At 38.8% G+C, this 22004-nt stretch overlaps 1 protein-coding gene across 4 annotated transcripts in view; it reads right to left on the bottom strand.

Moving 5' to 3' along the window:
- Window positions 1-22004, bottom strand: part of LOC110961414 (calcium/calmodulin-dependent protein kinase type II subunit beta) — a 70112-nt gene that overhangs the window by 17426 nt on the left and 30682 nt on the right. For 3 of the 4 annotated variants that reach the window (XM_022209024.2, XM_022209023.2, XM_022209025.2), the window contains exons 11-15: window positions 19161-19244; window positions 18312-18354; window positions 15038-15109; window positions 10893-10927; window positions 872-940 (exon numbers count right to left, since the gene is read on the bottom strand). In XM_022209024.2, the coding sequence (XP_022064716.1) occupies window positions 872-940; window positions 10893-10927; window positions 15038-15109; window positions 18312-18354; window positions 19161-19244 (303 nt within the window). The remainder of the gene's footprint in view (window positions 1-871; window positions 941-10892; window positions 10928-15037; window positions 15110-18311; window positions 18355-19160; window positions 19245-22004) is intronic. The other variant, XM_051938765.1, reaches the window with a different exon arrangement.

The following is a 22004-nucleotide window of genomic DNA, read 5'->3' as shown; positions in this document are numbered from 1 at the left end:
TCTCTTAACGGTAGCCGGAGATGCACATCTGATCACCAGTACTGATCCGCCACATGAAGGTTGGGTCGTCTTTGCGACTGACTGACACAGAATGTGATCTTTGTGCTTTGCTCAAGTTAGAGCTCCCTGTAGAAACCAGAAACACGGGTCTTGGTGTTGATGATGTCACACATGTTGCATCACAATTCACTGCTGAAAACAGTCCCCATTCACCGCGCTGCGTGTGTTTGTTTGTTGAAAGCTGTTCTAGAACATTACTGAGCCTTTTTAACTATAAAATATTGTCAAGGTTGTAAAAGGATAAATAGTATTTGATTTTGTAGTACTGGTAGTGGATGTAGACATTGGGGACAAAGATGAACATGTTGATTCCAGGCTTTTCCAAATTTTGTAAAATGAAAAGTAAAGGAAAAAAACTTTCCTTTTTAAATTTGTTTTTAACATTATAACTGTGTAATACAACACAGACATTTTAGTAGGACTTCTAGTCATGGTTTTGCTGTTTGCAGAGGTTGAGGACTTCATGTTAATGTGAAAAATGAACCCACTGCAAGTAAAAATGTGACTGGAGCAAATAAAAAAACACACCCAGAAAGCGCTCCAAGTTCAAAGGGGTTAAGACAGGCTCAATATTGTAAAATATATTTTTGGCAAGAAATGGAATAAGTGCATTACCCAAATTGTTGAGCTGCTTCTTTAAAAGCTGCAAATCACAACTGAACAAACATAGTACCAAAAAGATTCACTTGCCAAAACCAGACACACAACTCCCTCTGTCCATCTTTCGCGCGCACACACCAACACACTCAGCATTTCAGAAGTTTCATTGAGTGGTTTGGACAGACAGACGGACGGACACAGAGCTGCATACCAGCGCAGCAGAGGGGATGTTGCCTTTGGGACTGGTGACTATGCTGTTTCTCGTGCTGTTTGTCTGCGGCTGTGCAAGAAACACAAAACGCTCCGTTAGTACAGGGCTGCCATCTGCTGGTGGTGAAGTGGGTGCTTACAGTGTAAAAGCTGTGTAATGCAGGTAAAAATAGCAGACCGAAGCAGAGACAGAAATAGTCTGTAGACTAAATGGAGTGCAGTTATCCAAGTATAGATTCACACATTCTTGGAACAGTTTTAATTAGACAGAAAGCTTTTCTACAATTAATCATGTCAGGTAATTTCTTTATGCATTAAGAGCCACATCAGAGTTCACACACTGATTTTCATTAGCTTCCACTGGCTATGGATGCCGCTGAGCAGATGGCAAATCAAACCAATGACAGCTGTGAACCTCTGCAACATCTGTCAGACATCCATTTTAACTAAGTACATTAGAATCTCTTAATGTTTCCCTCCCAAGTTAAGAACAACATTCAGCTGCTTCATTTCAGCAGAGGAAGGCGAGGTCAGAGAGCCGGAAAGACACGGCGCTTATGAAAGGCTGGACAGGCCATTTACACACAAACACTACAGACAACATGCTAAATACACAGCCACCCTGACTCACACACACATGGAACTCCACAGTTTCACTAACAGCATGCAAAAACACACATGTACAGACATGAAGCACAGAGACGTCATGCTTGAAACCAATTAACTCTGTATTTTCTGTTCATTATTTCCCTCAGCATGGCTCCCTGTAATTGATAGCTTTGCTGATTATTCCACCTCAAACCATCAGGCCTCCTGCTCAACCATCTGACCTGTAAACCTTTTTGATCATAGACTATAGATAATTAAAATGGTATCTGACAAACCGTCCGACTTATGTGTGCACACATAGGAGACTGTAGAGTGACGGGGGGCTTTACCTGTGATCATACAGAACAGCTCTGAAGTCAACGCATTGGTGTTGCGCAAAGTGCAGTTGTGCTTAGAAAAGCAGCACACATTTCGTTCGACAACGGTTCTAGATCATAAACAACAAGAAAAGCACTCAGAGTGTGCAGTACTCAGCCAAGGCTGTTCAGTCATATAATTTCCAAATTTTAAAAAAATTTGTTGTCCACAATCATGTGATCGTCAGCAGGCAGCTGTCGTAATGTTCACTTGTAATCATAGTTACATTGATGCCATGTCATTATCTCACAATGACACAGAAGCCTTTAACAAATTCGTGGACTCAGACTATAAGCTGTATCACTGCCAAAATCTAATCACTTGGTAATTGTGTCATTTCTGACCTTCCCTAAAAATTTTATCAACATCCGATAGTTAGTTTTTGAGTGATGTTGCGAACAGAAGGACAGACAAACCAACGACAATCATCACACAACTTGTTGAGTTCCTTGGCAGTGGTAATCAGAACTTATCCTTCAGAAATCATACAAGAAACAACTGATTAAATCCTGAGGGTGTTTCGTTTTGTGGAGTTCCATCAATTAATGACACCCACTACACATTTAGGTCATGCGATTCAGTATCTGTACATAACGTACACATGTTCAACACACATCTGTGTTCAGCTCAAGGTAATTTTGTTTGTGGGTGCATCTACATTAAATTGCCACATTCTGTGGTGCTGTGATTTCAGCCGTCCAAAATGATACGGCTGAGCAGCGTTGGCAGAGTACTGCGCTCTGAGTGCTTTTCTTGAATTTTGATGCTGCCAAAAGACTAGTTGATGACTAAATATTTGCCATTACTGTTCAACAAATGAGGAGGGCACTGAATAGCTAATTTTTTTTCTTTTATTATTAATTGAAGGTGGGGTTTTGTGATTTTGGAGAAAAATTGTTGACTTGTCTGGCTAGCCTACTTAGGTCGGTATGTGGTAGAGTTTACTGTCCAGCTATGTGAAACCAAGAAAACCAACCTATCGCTCATGTAAGAGGACTGAACCAGAAAAGGTTTTCCTTTTTTCCCTTTTAAAAGGAGGACAGTCACACTGCAGCTGTTCGTTCACTGAATGAATTGATCCTGCTGTTTGCAGCGTCTGCATTTTGGATCTGTTCTCATTAATCTTGGGTCTTCTTCTGTGCTCAGATCCTCTCTGATCAGACACATTGGGATCAGGTAGGTGAGTCTGAAAGTATTAGAGTTTTTGAACCTCACTTCACAGTGACTGCATCAACAGTATCAGACAAATACTAGTAAAAAAAATTATACCGACCATAATTACAATGACAACTATGAAAACCAACAGCTTGCAAAAACTTCCAAAGTTGGTGAAGATTTTTTTTATTGGCATTGGCTGGTAATTTACTGCTACACACTTTTCCATACTTAAAGTTGCTCATGTCACACAACACTAGACCTGTGTCACACACAGAATACTCACAATGCCCTGTTTCTTAAAGGTAAAAGCTCGGCCACTAACAAGATTATTACTCCACCTCAGAGTTCAGCCTCTCTCATCAGAAAACTTTGTGTGCAGTGGAAAAACTCGAAGAATCTGGACTGTTTGACCAAAGGTTTGACTGACTATCGGTCATCATCAAATGTAATCAAACACTGTTCACCACTGTGATAGGAAAATAGTCTGAAAATCAAGATAAAAAACAGGCAGAAGCTTCCAAAAGTTTCTGCAGCCACTGATGTGACCACGTTTGTGGCGTTTCTCGGGAATTAGGGTCGCCAGTTAGTGTCACAGAAAAATCAAAGGGTAAAAACCTGCCAGCCATTTAAAAGCATCAGATCTTCCCCTTTGAAGGTATTTGCTGTGGTGTTTATCCTCCCTGCGATCCGTCCAGAGGGATAAACAACCATTCATCTGAAAAGTCACATTAAAAATCCATCATCTAACGCTGCTTCCTCTGTGGTGTCTGTATTTTCTGACTCCCACTCGAGGTGAGAAGAGTTGTGTACGAACAGACCTGATGAATGACTCAAGAGACCCATCATCACCGTCTGATAACTGCTGAAGGAGCCAGCTGCACTGTGAATGTTCCTGATTCATTCATGGAGAATCCACTGCAAGAAAGGACTTTGAAGCGAGTCATAAAATCTGATTTCAGGGTGATTTAATGTTCTCACCAGAATGCACTCAGTCATTGGATTGCTGCAAGGTATCTGGCCTTATTTGTCTGAGTGAGGTTTTCAATCTGTTTACAGCTTGACCTGACAGAAACACGTCTGACTCGTGGAACTGATCACACAATATCCTCAGTAATGAGATCATTTTAAGAAAGACCAATTTTATGACTAAGAAAGACTGAAAGAACACTATCGATATCTGGTTTTATACTTCATTTTTATGGTTTGAATATTTTTATTATAACTGACTCCATCTTGTGCACATTAAATGGCATTTAAGGGATTTAAAAACAAATTTTTGGTCACCACAACAAAAAACCCCAGTTACAATCAAAACAAAAACATGTTTTACCCTTAAATACAACAATAAAATGCTTTCATTTTTGTTTTGCTTCCCCCAAATATATTCAGTTTAAGCTATTATTCTGCATTGCTAGGAGGTTGTCAAGCATTAAATATAAAGTTAAAGAAACAAAATGAGGTGCAAACTGCTACGACAGATATAGACTAAGATTTTACAAGCTTCTTAAATGTGAATCTTTGAGAAACTGGTAAATATGATCCCCGGTTTGCGTCCTGGCCTTACTGGGATCTTTATGCATGATTTTTGCATGTTCTCCCTGTGCATGTGTGGGCTTTCTCCAGATTCTCCGCCTTCCTCCCACATTCCAAAAACGTGCTCGGGTTTATTGATGATTCTAAATTGTCCGTAGGTGTGAAAGTGAGTGTGATTGCTTGTCTCTATGTGTAGCCCTGTGATAGTCAACAGTTTAATGGGGTTAAAATGACCGATTTTCACCTATGTGACTTCATGTGCTCGTGTGAATAAGTAAATATAGAGGTGTAGTACTTGTTGTTTACGTATCTTTGATGAAACAGTTAAGTTGTGGCTTTTTTCTGCTAAATGTGGTGCAACCTGACAGTGATAAATGAGTTGACATTGTAAATCAATCTGTACACCTTAAACAACTCTGACCATTTGTCTGTGTTGCCGTTCTGCTTCACACTTCAGTGATGATTGGATCTATATATGAACATGAATTAAAGTAAATTCTGCAAATATTCTATTTCTCCACTAAAAAAAGTGGCAGACCATGAGACCATTCAGAATAGGATCACGACTTGGTTAAAATACACCATCTTGCTACTTTAACCACATGCTATAAAACTCTATTTTGCACGTTTCCATGGTAACAGCTCCACCAGAGACTTAGCACGCACTTTATCACACGATTGCAAAAGGTCACCAACATTATTTGACTTGCTCTCCGTTTATCAGTTATCACAACGGATGTTAGCGGCCTCCTGAGTCTACTAGAAGCCTTCTGGTGCACATGTATGGGAACATTTTGCGATGATAATGTCCATTTAATGTGCTGACAGCATCCAAATCAGGTGGTCAAGCACGGGTCGCAGCTGCTGTGATACGTCTGTAAATGAGAGTCAGTGGAAAACAAATGATTTTTTCTTCTGGAAATAGGTGAAAAGAGAACTTTTAAAGAGAATTAAGCATTTATAGGATGAGGAGGAGCTCAGCTGGGAGCGTCCAACACACTGAAGGAGGAGAGTCTCATTTCCTCCTACAAAATAGTCTACAAGGAGCAGAAAGCTGCACAAGACTAGAGAGGCTGAACAGTAAACAGAGCAATGTGCTGCTGCACCACACGGGCATTTATCTGAAAGGAGGGGAGAGGTGATTTATATTGCTACTAAATAAATGATTCTCCTTGTAAAGAAATTCAAGTCATTTTCAGCAGTTTTACGAGGAAGAAAATGAGCACTGTGGAAATGACTAATGATGTTTAATTTTGCCTGAAACAGAGGAAAGTGGTTCGCCGAGCACTCCACATCAATCACATGCTCCATCTGCGAAGTATCGGTCCTGCGGTTCATTATTCACCGAGTCTCAATTGGAGTCAACAACCATCATTTCAGATTTACATACTGAGGTCTGATCCCCTCAGTCCCAATCACGATGAACGGTCGATTGGGCTTCAAAAAGATGCAATTAAAAGCAGCAATAATGTCATTTTTGACCACTCATGCACTGTGAAAAAAACAATCTAGATATAAAGTGGTGAAAATCTGGCAGCGAGGGTGCTGGGAAAAGTATGGTAAAGAGAGTGGATACAAAAACTGTAAAAACTGTGGGGAAAAAATAACAAATATCTGCTAAAATACAGATTTTAAAACTGTTATTTTAAAATAGTAAAGTGAAAAGAGGATGTTTTAGCTTCTCAGTGTTGTAAAATATCCACCTCTTACATTTTTTGTTTAATATTCAAACACAAATATACAAAAACTTGAAAATGCTCTATTATCTAAAACAATAATTCCTCTTTTTATTTACCACTTCACAGCATACGTTTGTCTGTCACATTACTCAAAAACGGACTAACGGATTTGGACAAAATTTTTCGAAAGGTCAGAAATGAGAGTGATGCAGCTTAAAGTCTAGATCCAGGGATTTGTTAAAGATTTCTGTATCATTGCGAGATAGCGACACTGCGTCACTGTAACTATGACAACAAGTGAACACTACATCAGCTGCCTGCTGACGATCACATTTTTGTGATCCTACTACCAATTGACTGCTGTAGACTTATTGGGACTTGGCTGTCGGAAATCATACAGAGACTGAGCAGCCTTGGCGAAGTACTGTGCTCTCTGACTGCTGTTCTTGTTTATTTTTATCATGTTGGAGTTTCGGGCTGCACAGTGGTTTGGTGTTTAGCACCGTCGCCTTGCAGCTAGGAGATCCCTGGTTGGCGTCCCGATCTTCCCGTGATCTTTCTGCATGGAGTTTGCACGTTCTCCCTGTGCATGCGTGTGTTTTCTCCAGACACTCCAGCTTCCTCCCACAGTTCAAAACATGTTACTGTATGTAGAATGTAGCCAAAGCTATTTGAAAAATGTTAATAATAAAACTATAAACCCATGCATTCCTGTTCATAAGGTGTATTCTGATAAAACATGTGGTCCTATAAATTACTGTTGTCCAAAACCATGCTGAGGTTAACTGATTCTAAATTTTCCATAGGTGTGAATGTGAGTGTGATTGTTTGTCTCTCTGTGTAGTCCTGTGATACACTGGTGATCTGTTCATGGTGTCTCCTACCTTCACCCTCAGTCAGCTGGGATAGACTCCAGCCCCCTGTGACTCTAATGAGGATTAAGCTGTGTATAGAGAATGGATGGATGGATGTTGGAGTCCACTTTCCATTTTAATTATACAGTTTAGCACTTCAACTCAAATAAAAATGGAAAATTAGCTTATTTGATCTCACTGTGTGCACATACTCAGCTTTGTTCCTTAGTATAAGGAAATAAGTAAGCATAATATAACAACACTATGAGGTGTTAATTTGGGTGTAAATCTCAAGAAAAACAGTCCATTTACTGTCCTCAGTTGTAACTGTGACTTCCCACGAAGAACAATAAAGCACAACTATTACATAACAGCTCCATTTGATTGCCCTCAGCTATTGCACCTTACTGGAAAGTTAATTTTAAAAAAACCTGCATATTCCCAGGAAACTGCTGTAAGCTGAGATGGGACAGAGAGCTAATGCTAATGCTGGAATACAGAACCAGCCTCGGGGCTCCATGTGACGTCACAGTGCAGCGAAGGAGAAGCTGCAGTTATGCAACGACAGATTAATCATCTGGTGGGAAATAATCTGAGATTAGCATCGGGCCACCCGAGGATAGAGGAGAGGGTTAGTGTGCAGAGGAGGAGAGGCGGAAGGAGGAGGAAGAGGAGGAAAAAAGTGTCATAAAGAAAACAGGTGAGGAGAAGAGAAGCAGCTGTTACTGGCTCACTGACAAAACCACTCCACAATACTTTAGCGAGAAAAAGTTGCAGCGCTCTCAAAGTCCTAAAATTTGTTTATTTTGTCATGTATGCACAACTTATCTCATGTAAACAAGGTCTGTATTGAGTGTTTCTAAATAAAGAAAAGCATTTTCATTATCTTGCAAGAATATGAGCTATTTTGTCCACAAACTGTCTTCAGAGCGAGTCTTTAGATAAGATCCAACAGTATTTTATGTACGTCAGCAACATCTGTATTTACTGCACAGAAGATATCTGGCATCGATGAAGTTATTGTGTTAATTGTGCTTGTTATCTATTGCTTTGTAAAAAGTACACCATGAGTTACAAACACAAAATATTATCTGTTTAATTCAGAAAATGTTTGAGTAAAATCCTTATTTTTCAGACCAATCATCATATTTAAATAAGATCCAGATGTTATTGGCAAGAGAGACATCTTGAGTGTATAATGATCCATCACTTGTGCACGCCTTATTATACTGCTTTAATCAAGATCAAAGTCTTGTGTGTACAAATGGATAGGTGAATTAATATCTAATGCAGCTGGGAGGCCATTTTATTGTTAATTATCTTCATATATATATATATATATATATATATATATATATATATATATATATATATATATATAAAACTCCCACAGTCATGAAACTTGGCAAGGAGTGTTGGTGAAGGTGTTACTTGGACCCCAGAAGGTTCCTGTAAGCATATCTTTTATTGTTACAAAATCTTCCATCATATATGACATTATCTTGCTTAAACAAAATGGACATCTTGTACAGAAAAGTTGTTACTTTGGAGTTAATCTATTTCAAGCCTCAGGTTATTACTAGACTTCAGTCAAAAGTTTATTTTAGATTGTGCATGAGATCCACGGCCTTTCCGGGATCTTTCTCCATGGAGTTGCATGTTCTCCCTGTGCATGTGTGGGTTTTCTCCAGGTTCTCTGGCATCTTCCCACAGTCCAAAAACATGCTGAGGTTAATTGGAGATTCTAAATTGTCCCTAGGTGTGAGTGTGATTGTTTGTCTCTATATATAGTCCTGTGATAGACTGGTGATGTGTCCAGGGTGCCCCCCGCCTTCACCCTAAGTCAACTGGGATAGACTCCCGCCCCCCATGACCCTAATGAGGACTAAGTGATGTCTAGTTAATGAATGGATATGTCTTATTGCACAATGTAGTCTCCTGTATGTACAAGAGTCTAAGTTATATTAACTGCGACATCTAAAGGCTTAAACGTTGACTCATGCGAACACAACATGCGTGACACCACTTGCACAAACATACATACATTTGCAGCAGTGTGTACACACATGTAGAACCTGACAGAGTACAACAAACTGCAAACACAGAGTTGCACCGATGACGTTGGAGTCTGACATACTGCAGATTCAGCGTCTCTCTCTTCAGAGAATGAAACCGTTCACAGACCAATTCTTTAATGAGCTTCGTTTTGGCACCGGAAAATATTTGGTCTGAAAAATGTCTGCGGTGGAGCGGTGCAAAGTGCTGGCTGAGCCAAGCGGAGGCATCCAAGAGCAGAGCCGAGGTGAAACAGTCCTTCAGTTAGAGATGGGATTATTCAACCAATTATCAAAGCTGGTCAAAGCCAAGAAATCAATCAGAGAAACTGGGGACCAACTTGACTCGACTTAAAAGTTGGGCAGTGGTGACTCAGCAGATTTGGGTTATTAATCAGAGGGTAGAGGGTTCAAGCACCACACTTAAGCTAAAGTCTTCTCTTATAATCATAAGAAAAGTGCTATCTATTCAGATTTCTATGTCTAATGTTCTACAATCACTTATCTCTATTGTTTATCGAGCAGTACAATTGATCGTCAATTAGTTGTGACAAAAATAGCCTGCAGTAATTTTATTAATCAATTAGCTTTGTTTTGAGAGAAAAAAAAAACAAAAATAGTCTGATTCCAGCTTCAAAAATATAGTATCTTTATTTATTTGAGATGTTTATTTAGTTAAATAAGACATTTATTGAACCAAACAATTAGTGGTCGAGTAAATAATGATTGAGTAATTGATGATTAAAATAAATTGTTAGTTGCGGCAGTTAGTTGGAAATAGTGTAAAAACTTCTGACTACAACAATAGACATTTACTGAATGATACATAACATAATGTGCTGTTGAGAAAGTCATTTTATTTAAAAACAATGAAATTAACAAAAAATTAGAACACATTCAGTTTCTTTTTCTGTCGTCACTGCTTGTATCCAATTCTGGAAATACATTTATACATATTAAAAATCTATGCAGTTTAATTTATAAAAGGAAATATCTGAAAATGTATTAAATTTGTGAATGTAATAGATTTTGACATCAGAAAATATCAGTTTTCTTGTTTTGGTTATTCAAAGTTACAGGTTTTAATGGTTTTTTATGATAGAGGTGCAGTTTAGTTTTGTAATATAATTTACTTTTTGTGTATTTCAAACATATGGAAAAAAAAATTCAAACCTGTTTAAAAAAAAACTAAAAGTAATTACCTAATTTATAAAAAGTTATTGAATATTAAAATACTATACAAATAAATTACATTTTCTAGCTCTAATGTTACATGATATGTAGTGTTTCAATAAAGGATATTTACATTCATAAAAATGATTGCTCAACAGTGATTGATTTCTCACAACAAAAACAACAACAATGGGCATTTACTGAGTGATTAAAGATATTCTTAAAGTTTATTCCTTTGTTGATTGTCTGCTGTATTACGCCCTGTAATGACTGATTTAGGGATCCATAATAACAGGAGATAATTAAACATTAGTAAGGTGACTCAATAAATTCAGGACCAAAATTACAGACTAGAGTATCGATGCATCTCTGAGCTACAATATGAGCGAACAACAGAAAAGTGCAGAGCAGGAAGCAACACACACAAAAAAAATGGTTAACCTGTGCCTTTAAGGCCGAAACAACATCCTGAATATTTTTAAAGTAAACGCTACACAGTGAAATCAGTCTAAGTGTTTGATGAAAATATTAATGGAATAATAATAAAAGTAGCAGAGCGGTGGAAGGGCAGCCAAGGACATAAAGGAAGGGGCGAGCTAGCTTACCTTGACATCAGCCTTCTTGTTGAGGAGACTCTTGGCTGCTGCAGAGAGGCAGAACGACACACCCTCAGATGGAAGAGTACACATCATACACCTTCAGATGACCACAGCTCTTTAACTCTGCTCACACAAACAGCTGCAGACGCCCGGTCATTCATGCATACATGCAGCCGCCAGCTGAAAAAAGTCACCTGCTCATCGAAAATATCACAGATGCACAAAAACAACCCAAAAACCCCACAGTGGCAACGCTTAAACTCTCCAAATTTCCCCACATTCAAGGGCAGAAGGAAACAGGGAATACATCCCTCCCTCCAAAAAAAGAAAAAACAGAAAACACCCTCCCCTCGTCCTGTGAAAAGACATTAAAAACCCGACGAATAAACACACACTGAGACGCACACATTAAAAAAAAACCTCCATCCAACTGGCACCTCCTAACCCTGATCCATTGCCCAAAGCATTAGATAAGCAGAGGGCATCAGCAGGCATGGGGGGGAGTCCAACTAATTCTCCATATAATCCAAATACACTCACACAGATGCACGCACAGGCAGCACAGATAGAGGGAGGATTAGGAGTAAAAGCATGAGGGAAGGGGAATGGAGAAGTAGGTATGTGGTAATGGGGTTGTTCATCTCAAGAGGAAGCTGGATTAATTCAGAGTTCATTGACAGGCAGGAATTAGAGCAGCAGGACAAGAGGGCAAATATTCTGAAGCTATAACGTATGTGTGCTTCATCTTCTGAACCCTGAAACCTGCCAGAGGGATCAAACAATCTGTAATTTATGGGAAACAACTTAAACCATTATTATTATTAATCAGTAGATTTAAAAAGGGACCCTTTAGAATATTAAACATAAATGTTTCCATTGGATGCACATAGCACCAGAGTTAGCTTTGAGCTAATTTCCATCTGCAACTGAATTTGTGATATTTCATCAAAACCCTATTACTCAACATGGATATGTGAAAAATCCACCCCCCCCCCAAAAAAATTCCATGAATCAGATTCTTTAAAAATAAATAAATAAATAATAAAAACTGCACTCTGCACTCCTTGGTGCAACCTTGAAGTGATAAGTGTTTCAGCTGCAACCCACAAAAACTCAGACTACTCGGCTGAACTGCAGGCTGTGTTTACACAGAGCAGAGACAAGTATGGAAACTAATTAAAACTAAGTATAAAATATCGATACATCATTTCCCCCCCATTGGTAACACCTCTGCTGTTTCTATAGAGGTGCTGGAATTTACACTACCTTTCAAAAGTTCTGGGTCACTTTGAAATGTCCTTATTTTTGAAAGAAAAGCAGTTTTTTTTCAATGAAGATAACATTAAATGAATCAGAAATACATGACCGTTCTAGCTGGAAACAGCAGATTTTTAATGGAATATCTCCATAGGGGTACAGAGGAACATTTCCAGCAACCATCACTCCTGTGTTCTAATGCTACATTGGCTAATTGGAGATTAGAAAACCCTTGTGAAATTATGTTAGTGCATGAATAAAAGTGTGAGTTTTCATGGGAAATATGAAACTGTCTGGGTGACCCCAAACTTTCAAACGGTAGTATATGCTGTGATGAAAAATGAGTCCACAGTGAGGAAAACATGACAGGAACAAAACAACAACAATAAATAGCATACAGGAACTGGGTGAGGTCAAGCAGGATAAATGCTGTTCATGATGGTAAAAAAGCACAAAAAGCAACGATCCTGCTGGCATTAGTCCTTCATCTAACAGTGCAGCGCTGAGTGGTTCTAACCTCTGCTTTCCTTTGCATGTCGCATTTTAAACCAATGTTATACTGTATCGCATAAACAAGATAGATAAAGATGAGCCAAGTTTGAACTCTTATCTTGTGCACTGAAGATCCATATCCAATCTGCACAAGTTAGTATCCTGTATGAATTGTAGAACTTGTGCGTACTACAATAACTTTGGCCTAAAAGATCTCAAAACAGGCGGTTCAGTGGTATGTTGTTTTCAGTGCTTAAATGCTGTTTATGGTGAGCACAAAAAGCAACAGTTCTGCTGACATTAATCTCTCATCACACTAATGCTGAAGCTCTGAGTGGGTGTGCAATCACCAACTTGAAAGCTACACAGTGGTTATTTTTCTTTGCACCTCATGTTTCAAATCTGACATCTAAGCTACTCCTTGCACACCAAACTGTAGGCAAGAGCAGCCTGAACCGTGACAGGCGAAGATATGTGACGAGTGATGGTCTCCCCTCCCAGATAGGAGATGAGGCTGCTTACCTTGGCAAACATTTGAGGAGCATTAAAGGCGGGGGTGGGGGGCGGGAGAGAAAGATTTAGAAAGAGAGATTAAAACAAGCCGAGAGTGTGTGATGAGAGATTTCTGTGGAGTCGTGTCTGCCACTGTTTCAGTTTGAGCAAAGCATGCAAAGTCTTAAAGTAAGCTGTAAAAGTAAGATTTCAGCAGGCAGGCTGCCACAGAATACCATATATCATAAGTACTTCATTAAAATACAGCCATTTTACTAAATTGAAACACATGATTACTACTCCGCCAAGGAAAGAAACAGAATTATGTCATGATCGGCGTTGGTTTGTTTGTCTCTTTGTAACATTATTAAAAAACGGAAGAACAGATTTGGATGAAATTTTCAGGGAATGTCAAAAATGACACAAGGACCAAATGATTAGATTTTGGCAGTGATGCGGCTTGTAGTCTAGATTTGTTAAAGATTTCTGTATCATTGCGAGATAGTGGCCCGGCGTCACTGTAACTATGATTACAAGTCCTACTAAAGATCCACCGCTGCGGACTTATCGGGACTTTTCCATCCGAAATGAAACAGGGAACAACTGATTAAATTGTGGGGGTGTTTCTGACTCCCATCAATTCCCGCTGCCCACTACATGTACTACGTGTACTAACGTACACATGCATAACACACGCCTGTGTTCAGCACAAGGTCATTTTGTTTGTGGGTACATCTATATTAAATGACCACATTCTATGTTGTAGAGATTTTTGATCATCAATAACTAATAAACAAATGCTGCATTTCTACACACACACACAAAAAAGCTGCATTTCAGACAATGGGGCAAGAACAGCCTTGGGGGAAGTACTGCGCTCTGAGTGCTTTTCTTGTTATGATGATGATTATTAATATTACTAATAAAATTAATTTCTACTTTGTTTTATCTGACATTATGTGTATTATTTGGCTTGCAAAAACAATGAAATTATCTGCAACATGCACTACCAGTCAAAAGTTTGGACACATCTCATTCAATGCGTTTTATTTATTTGTATTATTTTCTAAATTGTAGGTTAATACTGAAGATTAACATTTCCTTCGTTTACAACATCATTCCATGTGTATTCTTTTATAGTTTTGATGTCTTCAGTATTGATCTACAATGTAGAAAATAATTAAATAAAAGCCATGAGAAGGCGTGTCCAAACTTTTGACTGATGGTGGATATTAACCTAGAATTATTCTTCTGTTGTCATTAATTAAATTTACTTCTAGAAATACGGTATTTATAGACAAACTACAGAGCTCAGTTCTCCAACAAGGCTGCTCAGTCGAAAGACTTCTGACAGATTCAATTTTTAAATAATTTGTGGTTAACGGCAAACAGCAGCCGTAGTGTTCACTTGTCGTCATAGTTACAGTGATGCCGTGTCGCCATCTCACAATGATACAGAAATCTTCAACAAATCCATGGATCCAGACTATAAGCTGCATCACTGCCAAACTCTAATCAGGTGGTCCTCGTGTCATTTCTCACCTTCCCTGAAAATTTCATCCAAATCCGTTTGTCTATTTTTCAGTACTGTTGCTAACAGACAGACAAACCAACGCCGATCGTCACAGAACTCAGCTGCATTCATTCGCAGAGTAATAAAGAACAAATAGTTGTGAATTTCTTTTTAAGTCAAAAATTTTTTGTTTCTTCAAAGTTTCAGCTTCTCAGTGTTATTTTACTTTAGACACTTAAGTAATGGCATATTGTAATCTCATGGATATTTTTTATGCATTTCAAAAATAACAAACCTTATAAAACAAAAAGGAAAAACTATAGCTTTTTTTTTTTTTTTTTTTTACAGTGCAGGCAGAGAGAAGATGCTAAAATATGTATATCTGAGGAGAGCATACCTTGTTCCACGATGCCGGCAGTGGTTCCTGCCACAGCGCTGACAGAGGCAGGGGCTGTAGTCTGTCGACCCACTGAAACACAGAGGAAGCCGGAATAAGGTAGCTGAAGAGTGCTGCTTTTTAGCCCTCTAAACCCCAAGACATGTTGGCAGGTTTGAAAGGCACGTTTTCCTTTAAAAAGTCTGCAAAACCAAACCATTTTTTCCAATCCTTCAGTTTCTCTTTCGTGAAATCTTAGCTTAAAATCATGAAATAAAAAAATAACATTTAATCAATAAGATAGCTGCAGCATGGCTCAAAAACAGTATAAAGAGAAGCAAGTTGGCATCAAGTTGTTTGTAGATACATTTAGCATGGTGAAGCGTCTCTCTAGAGTGGATGTGCAGAATATTGATGTGGCAAAACACAACTTGTAGAGAGAACAAAAATTAAGCCTGGCCTCAGCTTTTATAAGCAAGTGTGTTTTCTTGATGCAGATGTATTTGGAAGTGTTGGGCTGCCCCGTCTTTAGTTTTGATGCTGGAAAAAGATTGTGATTGGTTTACTGTGTACTTCTTATTTTAATTTTAGCTGTTCAGCAAGCCGTGTTTCCACAGAGCAGAGAGAAGGCGACCAGAGAGACTGAGAGGAAAATCAATTAAATGGAACTGTTACGGAGGCTTCTAAAGCTGAGGTGAGATGGAGAACAGGTGAGTAGTGTTTAGTTGATTACTGCAGCTGACACTCATAGCAGTAATCAGCAGGCAGAGCAGGAGCACGAGTGGCAGGGAGAGAGAGAGAGACATGAGGGAGAGGTGACAGACAGGGAACCAAAAAGGCAGGACAAAACCGAAACAGATCAGGAAACAAGAAAGGAGGGAAAAGAGGAAGAAAGACGGGGGCCAGAGCAAGGTCCTCACAGTTGCATGGCTCAGTAGTGGTTTACAGAGGAACAAGTTGTTGAAGAATACATTCAGCATGGTGAAACATGCTTCTACAGTTGAATGTAGTGTGAAGAACACAGAGTCTATAGAAGCTGTAAAAACATACACTACCGTTCAAAAGTTTGGGGTCACTTAGAATATCCATATTTTTGAAAGAAAAGCATTTTTTAAATGAACATAACATTAAAATAACCAGAAATTGAGTCTAGACACTGTTAATGTGGCAAATGACTATTCTAATGCTACATTGTGTTAGCTAATGGTGTTGAAAGGCTCACTGATGATTAGAAAACCTTTGTGCAGTTATGCTAGCGCATGAATAAAAGTGTGAGTTTTCATGGAAAACATGAAATTGTCTGGGTGACCCCAAACTTTTGAACAGTAAATAGTTCAATATCTATAGCATGGAGAGCCACCATTTTCCAGTGTTTGAAACACATCAAACTATACATTTAAGTGAAAGAAATGTATCTTTTGTTCTTTATTTTGTATGATACATGTCATTCCAACTGTGCCTTATAGAATACATTCTGTGTTCCCTCTACTTTTAGCCATGTGCTGTTTCCATAGAGATGCAAGCCTTTAAAATGCAAAAAAAATTGATCCCACAGTGAGGAAAAATATGACAGAAGCAAAGAAATGCTGCTTGGAGTTCAGATGATTAAAGTGTAGGGCAATATTTTATACAGCAACAGTCAAAAGTTTAGCCTCGAATTCTTATTCATACAGTGTGGAACAAAGCTAAAGATATCAAAACTATGAGGTAACAGATATGGAATTATGTGTGTTCTTTTTATTTCTTTAAGTTTTGTTTCACAATGTGGGAGATTGTCAATAAATCAATGTGTCAGTCCATCTCTCACTAACAACCTACAATATAAAGTGTCTAAAAACAGGATTAAATGCTGAAACTATTTTTAGCAGCAGAATCCACACAGATTTCCCTGGTGGTGCTGTGATCACCGTAGTGAAGGAACATGTCAGCCAGAGCAGCAGTCTGGCTCATTGATGTGTTATAATGGACAACAATGGAGCTCTATGGCACAGAGGAATAAGGATGCACACAAAATAGCTGTTAGTAGGATAAAAGGCCTCTGCTGTGCTGAAAAATAGCAAAAATATTGACAAAAGACTGATATTTTTAGCCTGAAATTGACCCTCTTACACTGCAGCTTTCACAAACTGAGTCTGGGTTTGTGCGTGTCTTTACAGAGCAGCCATTGTTCTAAATCTACACGTGTAATTTTACTATCCTGTTCTTATGCTCATTCTGATTTCTGATTGTGACCAGACTTTAGAAAATTGAACACTGGTGTCTTCTTTAGCAATCTAGTACTCCTGAATATATCCACGAACACATAGAAATGTACCAAAAACAAGTTGAAAGCTATTGTTAATAAATGCTGACAAACCAATGTACACAGAACGACTAATAAATACTTTGCAATATTATGTCGCCAGTGTCCAGGTCAGCTGGCTGATTGGTTGGTTAATATGCTCTCATCAACACTCATAATCATCAACAGCTTCCAGGATTAAACCATTATATTTGGAGGCGAACTGAACAGCCTGAGTGTGAACACTCTTGTGTTGTTACAACTTTAAACCATCCCAACCTAAAGGAGAGTGCTAGGTCTAACTTATTGTCTAACTTATTTAACGTCTACTCAGCGTCAGTTCCAGACTGAAACCGTGTCAAAGCCGTTGGTGCGGCTGAATTTTGCTTAAACTGATAAAACAAAGACAAAAGGTTGAATGTAAAGGTTGCTGTAAAGTTAAACTGTTTTGTTTGAGATTCAATTTAGTTATCAGGGGGGTGGTACAAGACAAAAATGGCATTTTAGGGGGAACTCCAGACCTATTTGGTATTTTTAAAAGTATTTTCAAACGTTCTTTTCTCCTATTTTTTTTTATTTGGACAAATAAATTTCCACAGAAACTGCATGTTTAAGTATTTTGTACATGGATTATTTGAAATTTGATGGGTGGGACGTAACATGTCCTCCAATCCTGGAATGATCCATTACTTCTCTGTTCCCAGAACCCCACTTTAACCAGTCACCACTGCTGATCAGGATAAAATGTTCACAGAGAATTTCTGCATGGCTTGTGCACTTTTTGATTCATCAGATGCACGGTGTTCATCAAATGAGCTGTACTGTGTGAGCTCTGAAGGGAAAGCCAAGCGTACAGTATATCCCTGCAGCGCTTCCTGCTGACTGTAACGCTGCCGCCCATCAACCTGCTGTGCGTTTGTGTGTGTGTGTGAACGTGTGAAGAGATGGCAGGAGACAGATGGCATGTCATCTTGTCCTCCTCGCTCCCTCGTCTTTTCAAAGAGCAACACTCACCAGAGAAGTTCCTGGACACAAGCATGGTGGTCAAAATGGCACCCTGAGGAGCAAAAAGAGGAGACAGCGGTCACCCCGAGGCCATCAGTGTCATGTCTGAATAAGCTTCTAAACCAACACCGCTAGTACATAAAATGTTGTCACCCACTACACCAGACATTACTGGTTCATATCTGTAATTTAACAGAACAGGGAAAACTTGCAAAGCAGCAGCAAATTATTCAAAACAAACTACGGTTAAAATTGTTTCACAAAGGCATTTTTTTTTACAGTGCTTTATAAACAGTTTGTTTTAATGTTTATGTAAAAACCTTGAATTTTACTTAATTGTAAGCTGTATGTGCTCCAAAAAAGGTACTATGCAAAGAAAGCACTATTGTCATTATTATTAGCTAAGGTCCTTAGAAAGACAGATTACCGGAAATACAGGAGCACTGATGCTGAGACAAAAAGATTTAAGAGATTAACATGTATTTAAAACACCCACCTTATGCTCTTTAAGAGTCTGAAAGTTACTCTAATACTGAAATCTGCGTCTTAAACTACAGGTTGCAGGGAAAACAATGCAGCCTCTACATGAGACTCGGTTGCACATTTTAACGACTAGTCAATTAAATGAAATGAATCAGCGACTATTCTACTAATTCAGAACTAATTCCAAACATTTGATGGATCCAGCTTCTAAAATGTGGGCATTTATTGCTTGTTCTTGTGTCAGATTTTAGTAAACTGAATATCTGGGGATCAGGTTAAACAAAACACAGCAAGTAATGAGATCGTGAGCTCTGAAATGTCCCTTTTTTTTTTTCTTGAATCACAGAGATGACTTCATTTGGAGCATTTTCACACCTTGAGTTTCCTTCTGGCGTTGAACTTCTTCAGGCACTCAACTGTCTCCTGTCTGTGCATCATAGAAGCCACTGTTGAGCGTTGCTGCAGGGAGGCAGAGAGAGAAAGAGGTGCTGAAAATAAAACGTTAGAGAGAAGCAGCTCTGACAGTGACAGGTTTATGTGGGCAGGAGCTGTCACAGAGACTCTGCTTTGCTGCAATGTGTTGAAACCGAGGCTCTTTAGGTAACGACAGCTCTGGCCAAAACTCCAGGCTAAACAGATTCAGCTTGGCTTTAAGGTGTCCTGACAATCCGCTCTGTTTTGTTGTACAGTAAATGATTTGGCATTTAAAGCGCAGCCGGCAGCTTGTAAAGGCACGATTCTGTAACACAAAGGCAGAGAGCAACAAGCAGGGGAGGAGTGAAGCTCAATACATTAACTCAAGTATTGTACTTAAGTATCATTTATTAGGTATTCGTCTTTTACTTGAGTATTTACATTTTCTGCTATTATGGTTAATATTATGCTTTTACCTGACAACTTTGGCTAAAATGACAACTTCACACAGTGGATAATACACTGCCCGTCCAAAGAATAAAGTTGCACGCTCTGATATCTCATTGGACCGCTGTTAGCTCTGAGAATGACACATATCCACTGTGTTTCAATAAGCTTCTGCAGTGTCACAGCATTTATTTCTGTCCAGAGTTGCATCAATTTTCTAACAAGATCCTGTACTGATGATGGGAGAATCAGACTGCTGCACAAAGTCTCCTTTCAGTGGTATTTTACAGAAACTCCAGACTTATTTGGTATTTCTAAAAATATTTTCAAACATTCTTTTCTCCTAGTTTTTTTAGATTTGGTCTCAGGACAAGTATATTTAGACAACAACTGCATGATTTAGTATTTTGTACGTGGATTATTTCAGAATTGATGGGTGGGATGTAAAATGTCCCCCAATTCTGGAATGAGCCCTATAGTATTGTAAAATCTTGACCTTAACATTTACAATAATCAGGCAAATCTGCAATATTAATTTAAGTATTACAAATTTCAGAATAAAGATTTCTAATGAGGCAGCTTTTAGTTTTTATGCTCTCACTGTTGACAACGTTAAAGCAAATGTAAAACCCACCATTTCAGCCTTTATTTTATTGAACATGTGTTTTCCTGATACACAGAATGGCGTACAGACAGTTTAATATGTGAAGTTGCTTCAACCATCATTTTGTTCTGCTTTGGAAAACTTGTAGAAATTCAAAAGCAGAAACATCTGAACAGAAGACAGGGCTTTGGTTGTGAGATAAAGCATTTCTTCTTTTGAAAGGAACTTTATAAATGAAGCTATTATCATTGCAAATGCTGAGAAAAGGTGCTTTTGCCCGAAAACCTGAGATATTTTCTTACAGGCAACAAATGATATCAAATCATCCTGGATGTGCTGTTAGGCTGATGGAACTGACAATTTGTCAATGTAGCAGATAGGAGTGTTTATCCCTTAGATAAGTTGCTCTTTAGCCCTCCTGTGGAACAAATCGTTCACGATAAACTGACCTGCTGTCTGCACACATCAGAGATTACATGTTTGGAAACAGATGGTGCTGATATATGACAGCTCTGGGCAGATGTTCTCAAACATGCTGTTAAAGGACTCATAAATACACTGCCAAAAATTTTTTTTCCAAAAGTCTTCACTTGGGTTTAGCTAAGCAAAGAAGTAAGAGCCTTCCATTGGATAATTACAGTGATGAACATGTTTCAGCTGCAACAACTTATTTACCCCTAGCTGATGCAGTGAGAAGCTTCTCATTTCTTAAACAACCATGTTGGAAGACATATCCTGTGGTCATGGAAAGGATATGGATCTGTTTCAGAAGGGTCAAATTATTGGCCTGTATCAAGCAAAGTAAACAGCGAAGGAGATTTCTGAAACAACTAAAATCAGGTTAAGAACCGTCCAATGCATCATTAAAACCTGAAGGATAGTGGTGAACCATCGTCTTCGAGAAAGAAGTGTGGTCGAAACAAACTCTTAGATGATCGTAGGAAATCAACAGGCGAATTTAAAGCTATGTTTAATATTGAAAGTAAGAGCATTTCCATGTGCACAATGCAAAGGGAACTCAAGGGGTTGGGACTAAACAGCTGTAGCTTTAAGAAAACCACTGATCAGTGAGGCTAGTCAGAAAAAATAGGTTTCAATTTGCTATGAAGCATAAAGTTTGGATTTTGGAGCAATGGAAGAAGGTCATGTGGTCTGATGAGTCCAGATTTACCCTGTTCCAAAGTGATTGGTGCATCAGAGTAAGAAGAGAGGCAGATGAAGTGATGCACTCATCCTGCCTAGTGCCTACAAACCTCTGGGGGTTAGGGCTATGATCTGGGGTTGGTCAGGTTCAGCAACATTATGTTCCCAAAGAATGATGTCAGTTGACTACCTGAATAAACTGCGGTCTTTCTGTCAATGGAGTTTTTCTTCTCTGATGGCATGTTCTAAGATGACAATGCGAGGATTCATGGGGCTCACATTGTGAATGAGTGGATCGGGGGGACATGAGACTTCATTTTCACACATGGATTGACCTCCACAGAGTCCAGACCTCAGCTCTATGGAGAATCTTTGGGATGTTCTGGAGAAGACATTGTGCAGCAGTCTGACTCTCCCATCATCAATATAAGATCTTGGTAGAAAATGAATCCAACTCCGGACAGAAATAAATACGTGACTGTGCAGAAGCTTGTTGAAAGATACCAAGGCGAATGCGTGTCGTTCTCAGAGCTAAAGGTGGTCCAATGAAATATTAGAATGTGCGACTTTGTTTTGGATGGGCAGTGTAGTTGGATCGTGGAAACAAGATG

The sequence above is a fragment of the Acanthochromis polyacanthus genome, chromosome 18 (genome assembly GCF_021347895.1).
Source record: "Acanthochromis polyacanthus isolate Apoly-LR-REF ecotype Palm Island chromosome 18, KAUST_Apoly_ChrSc, whole genome shotgun sequence".
Classification (NCBI taxonomy): Eukaryota; Metazoa; Chordata; class Actinopteri; family Pomacentridae; genus Acanthochromis; species Acanthochromis polyacanthus.
The sequence above is the reverse complement of the archived record's forward strand: the minus strand, read 5'-3'. Positions and strand labels throughout refer to the sequence as shown.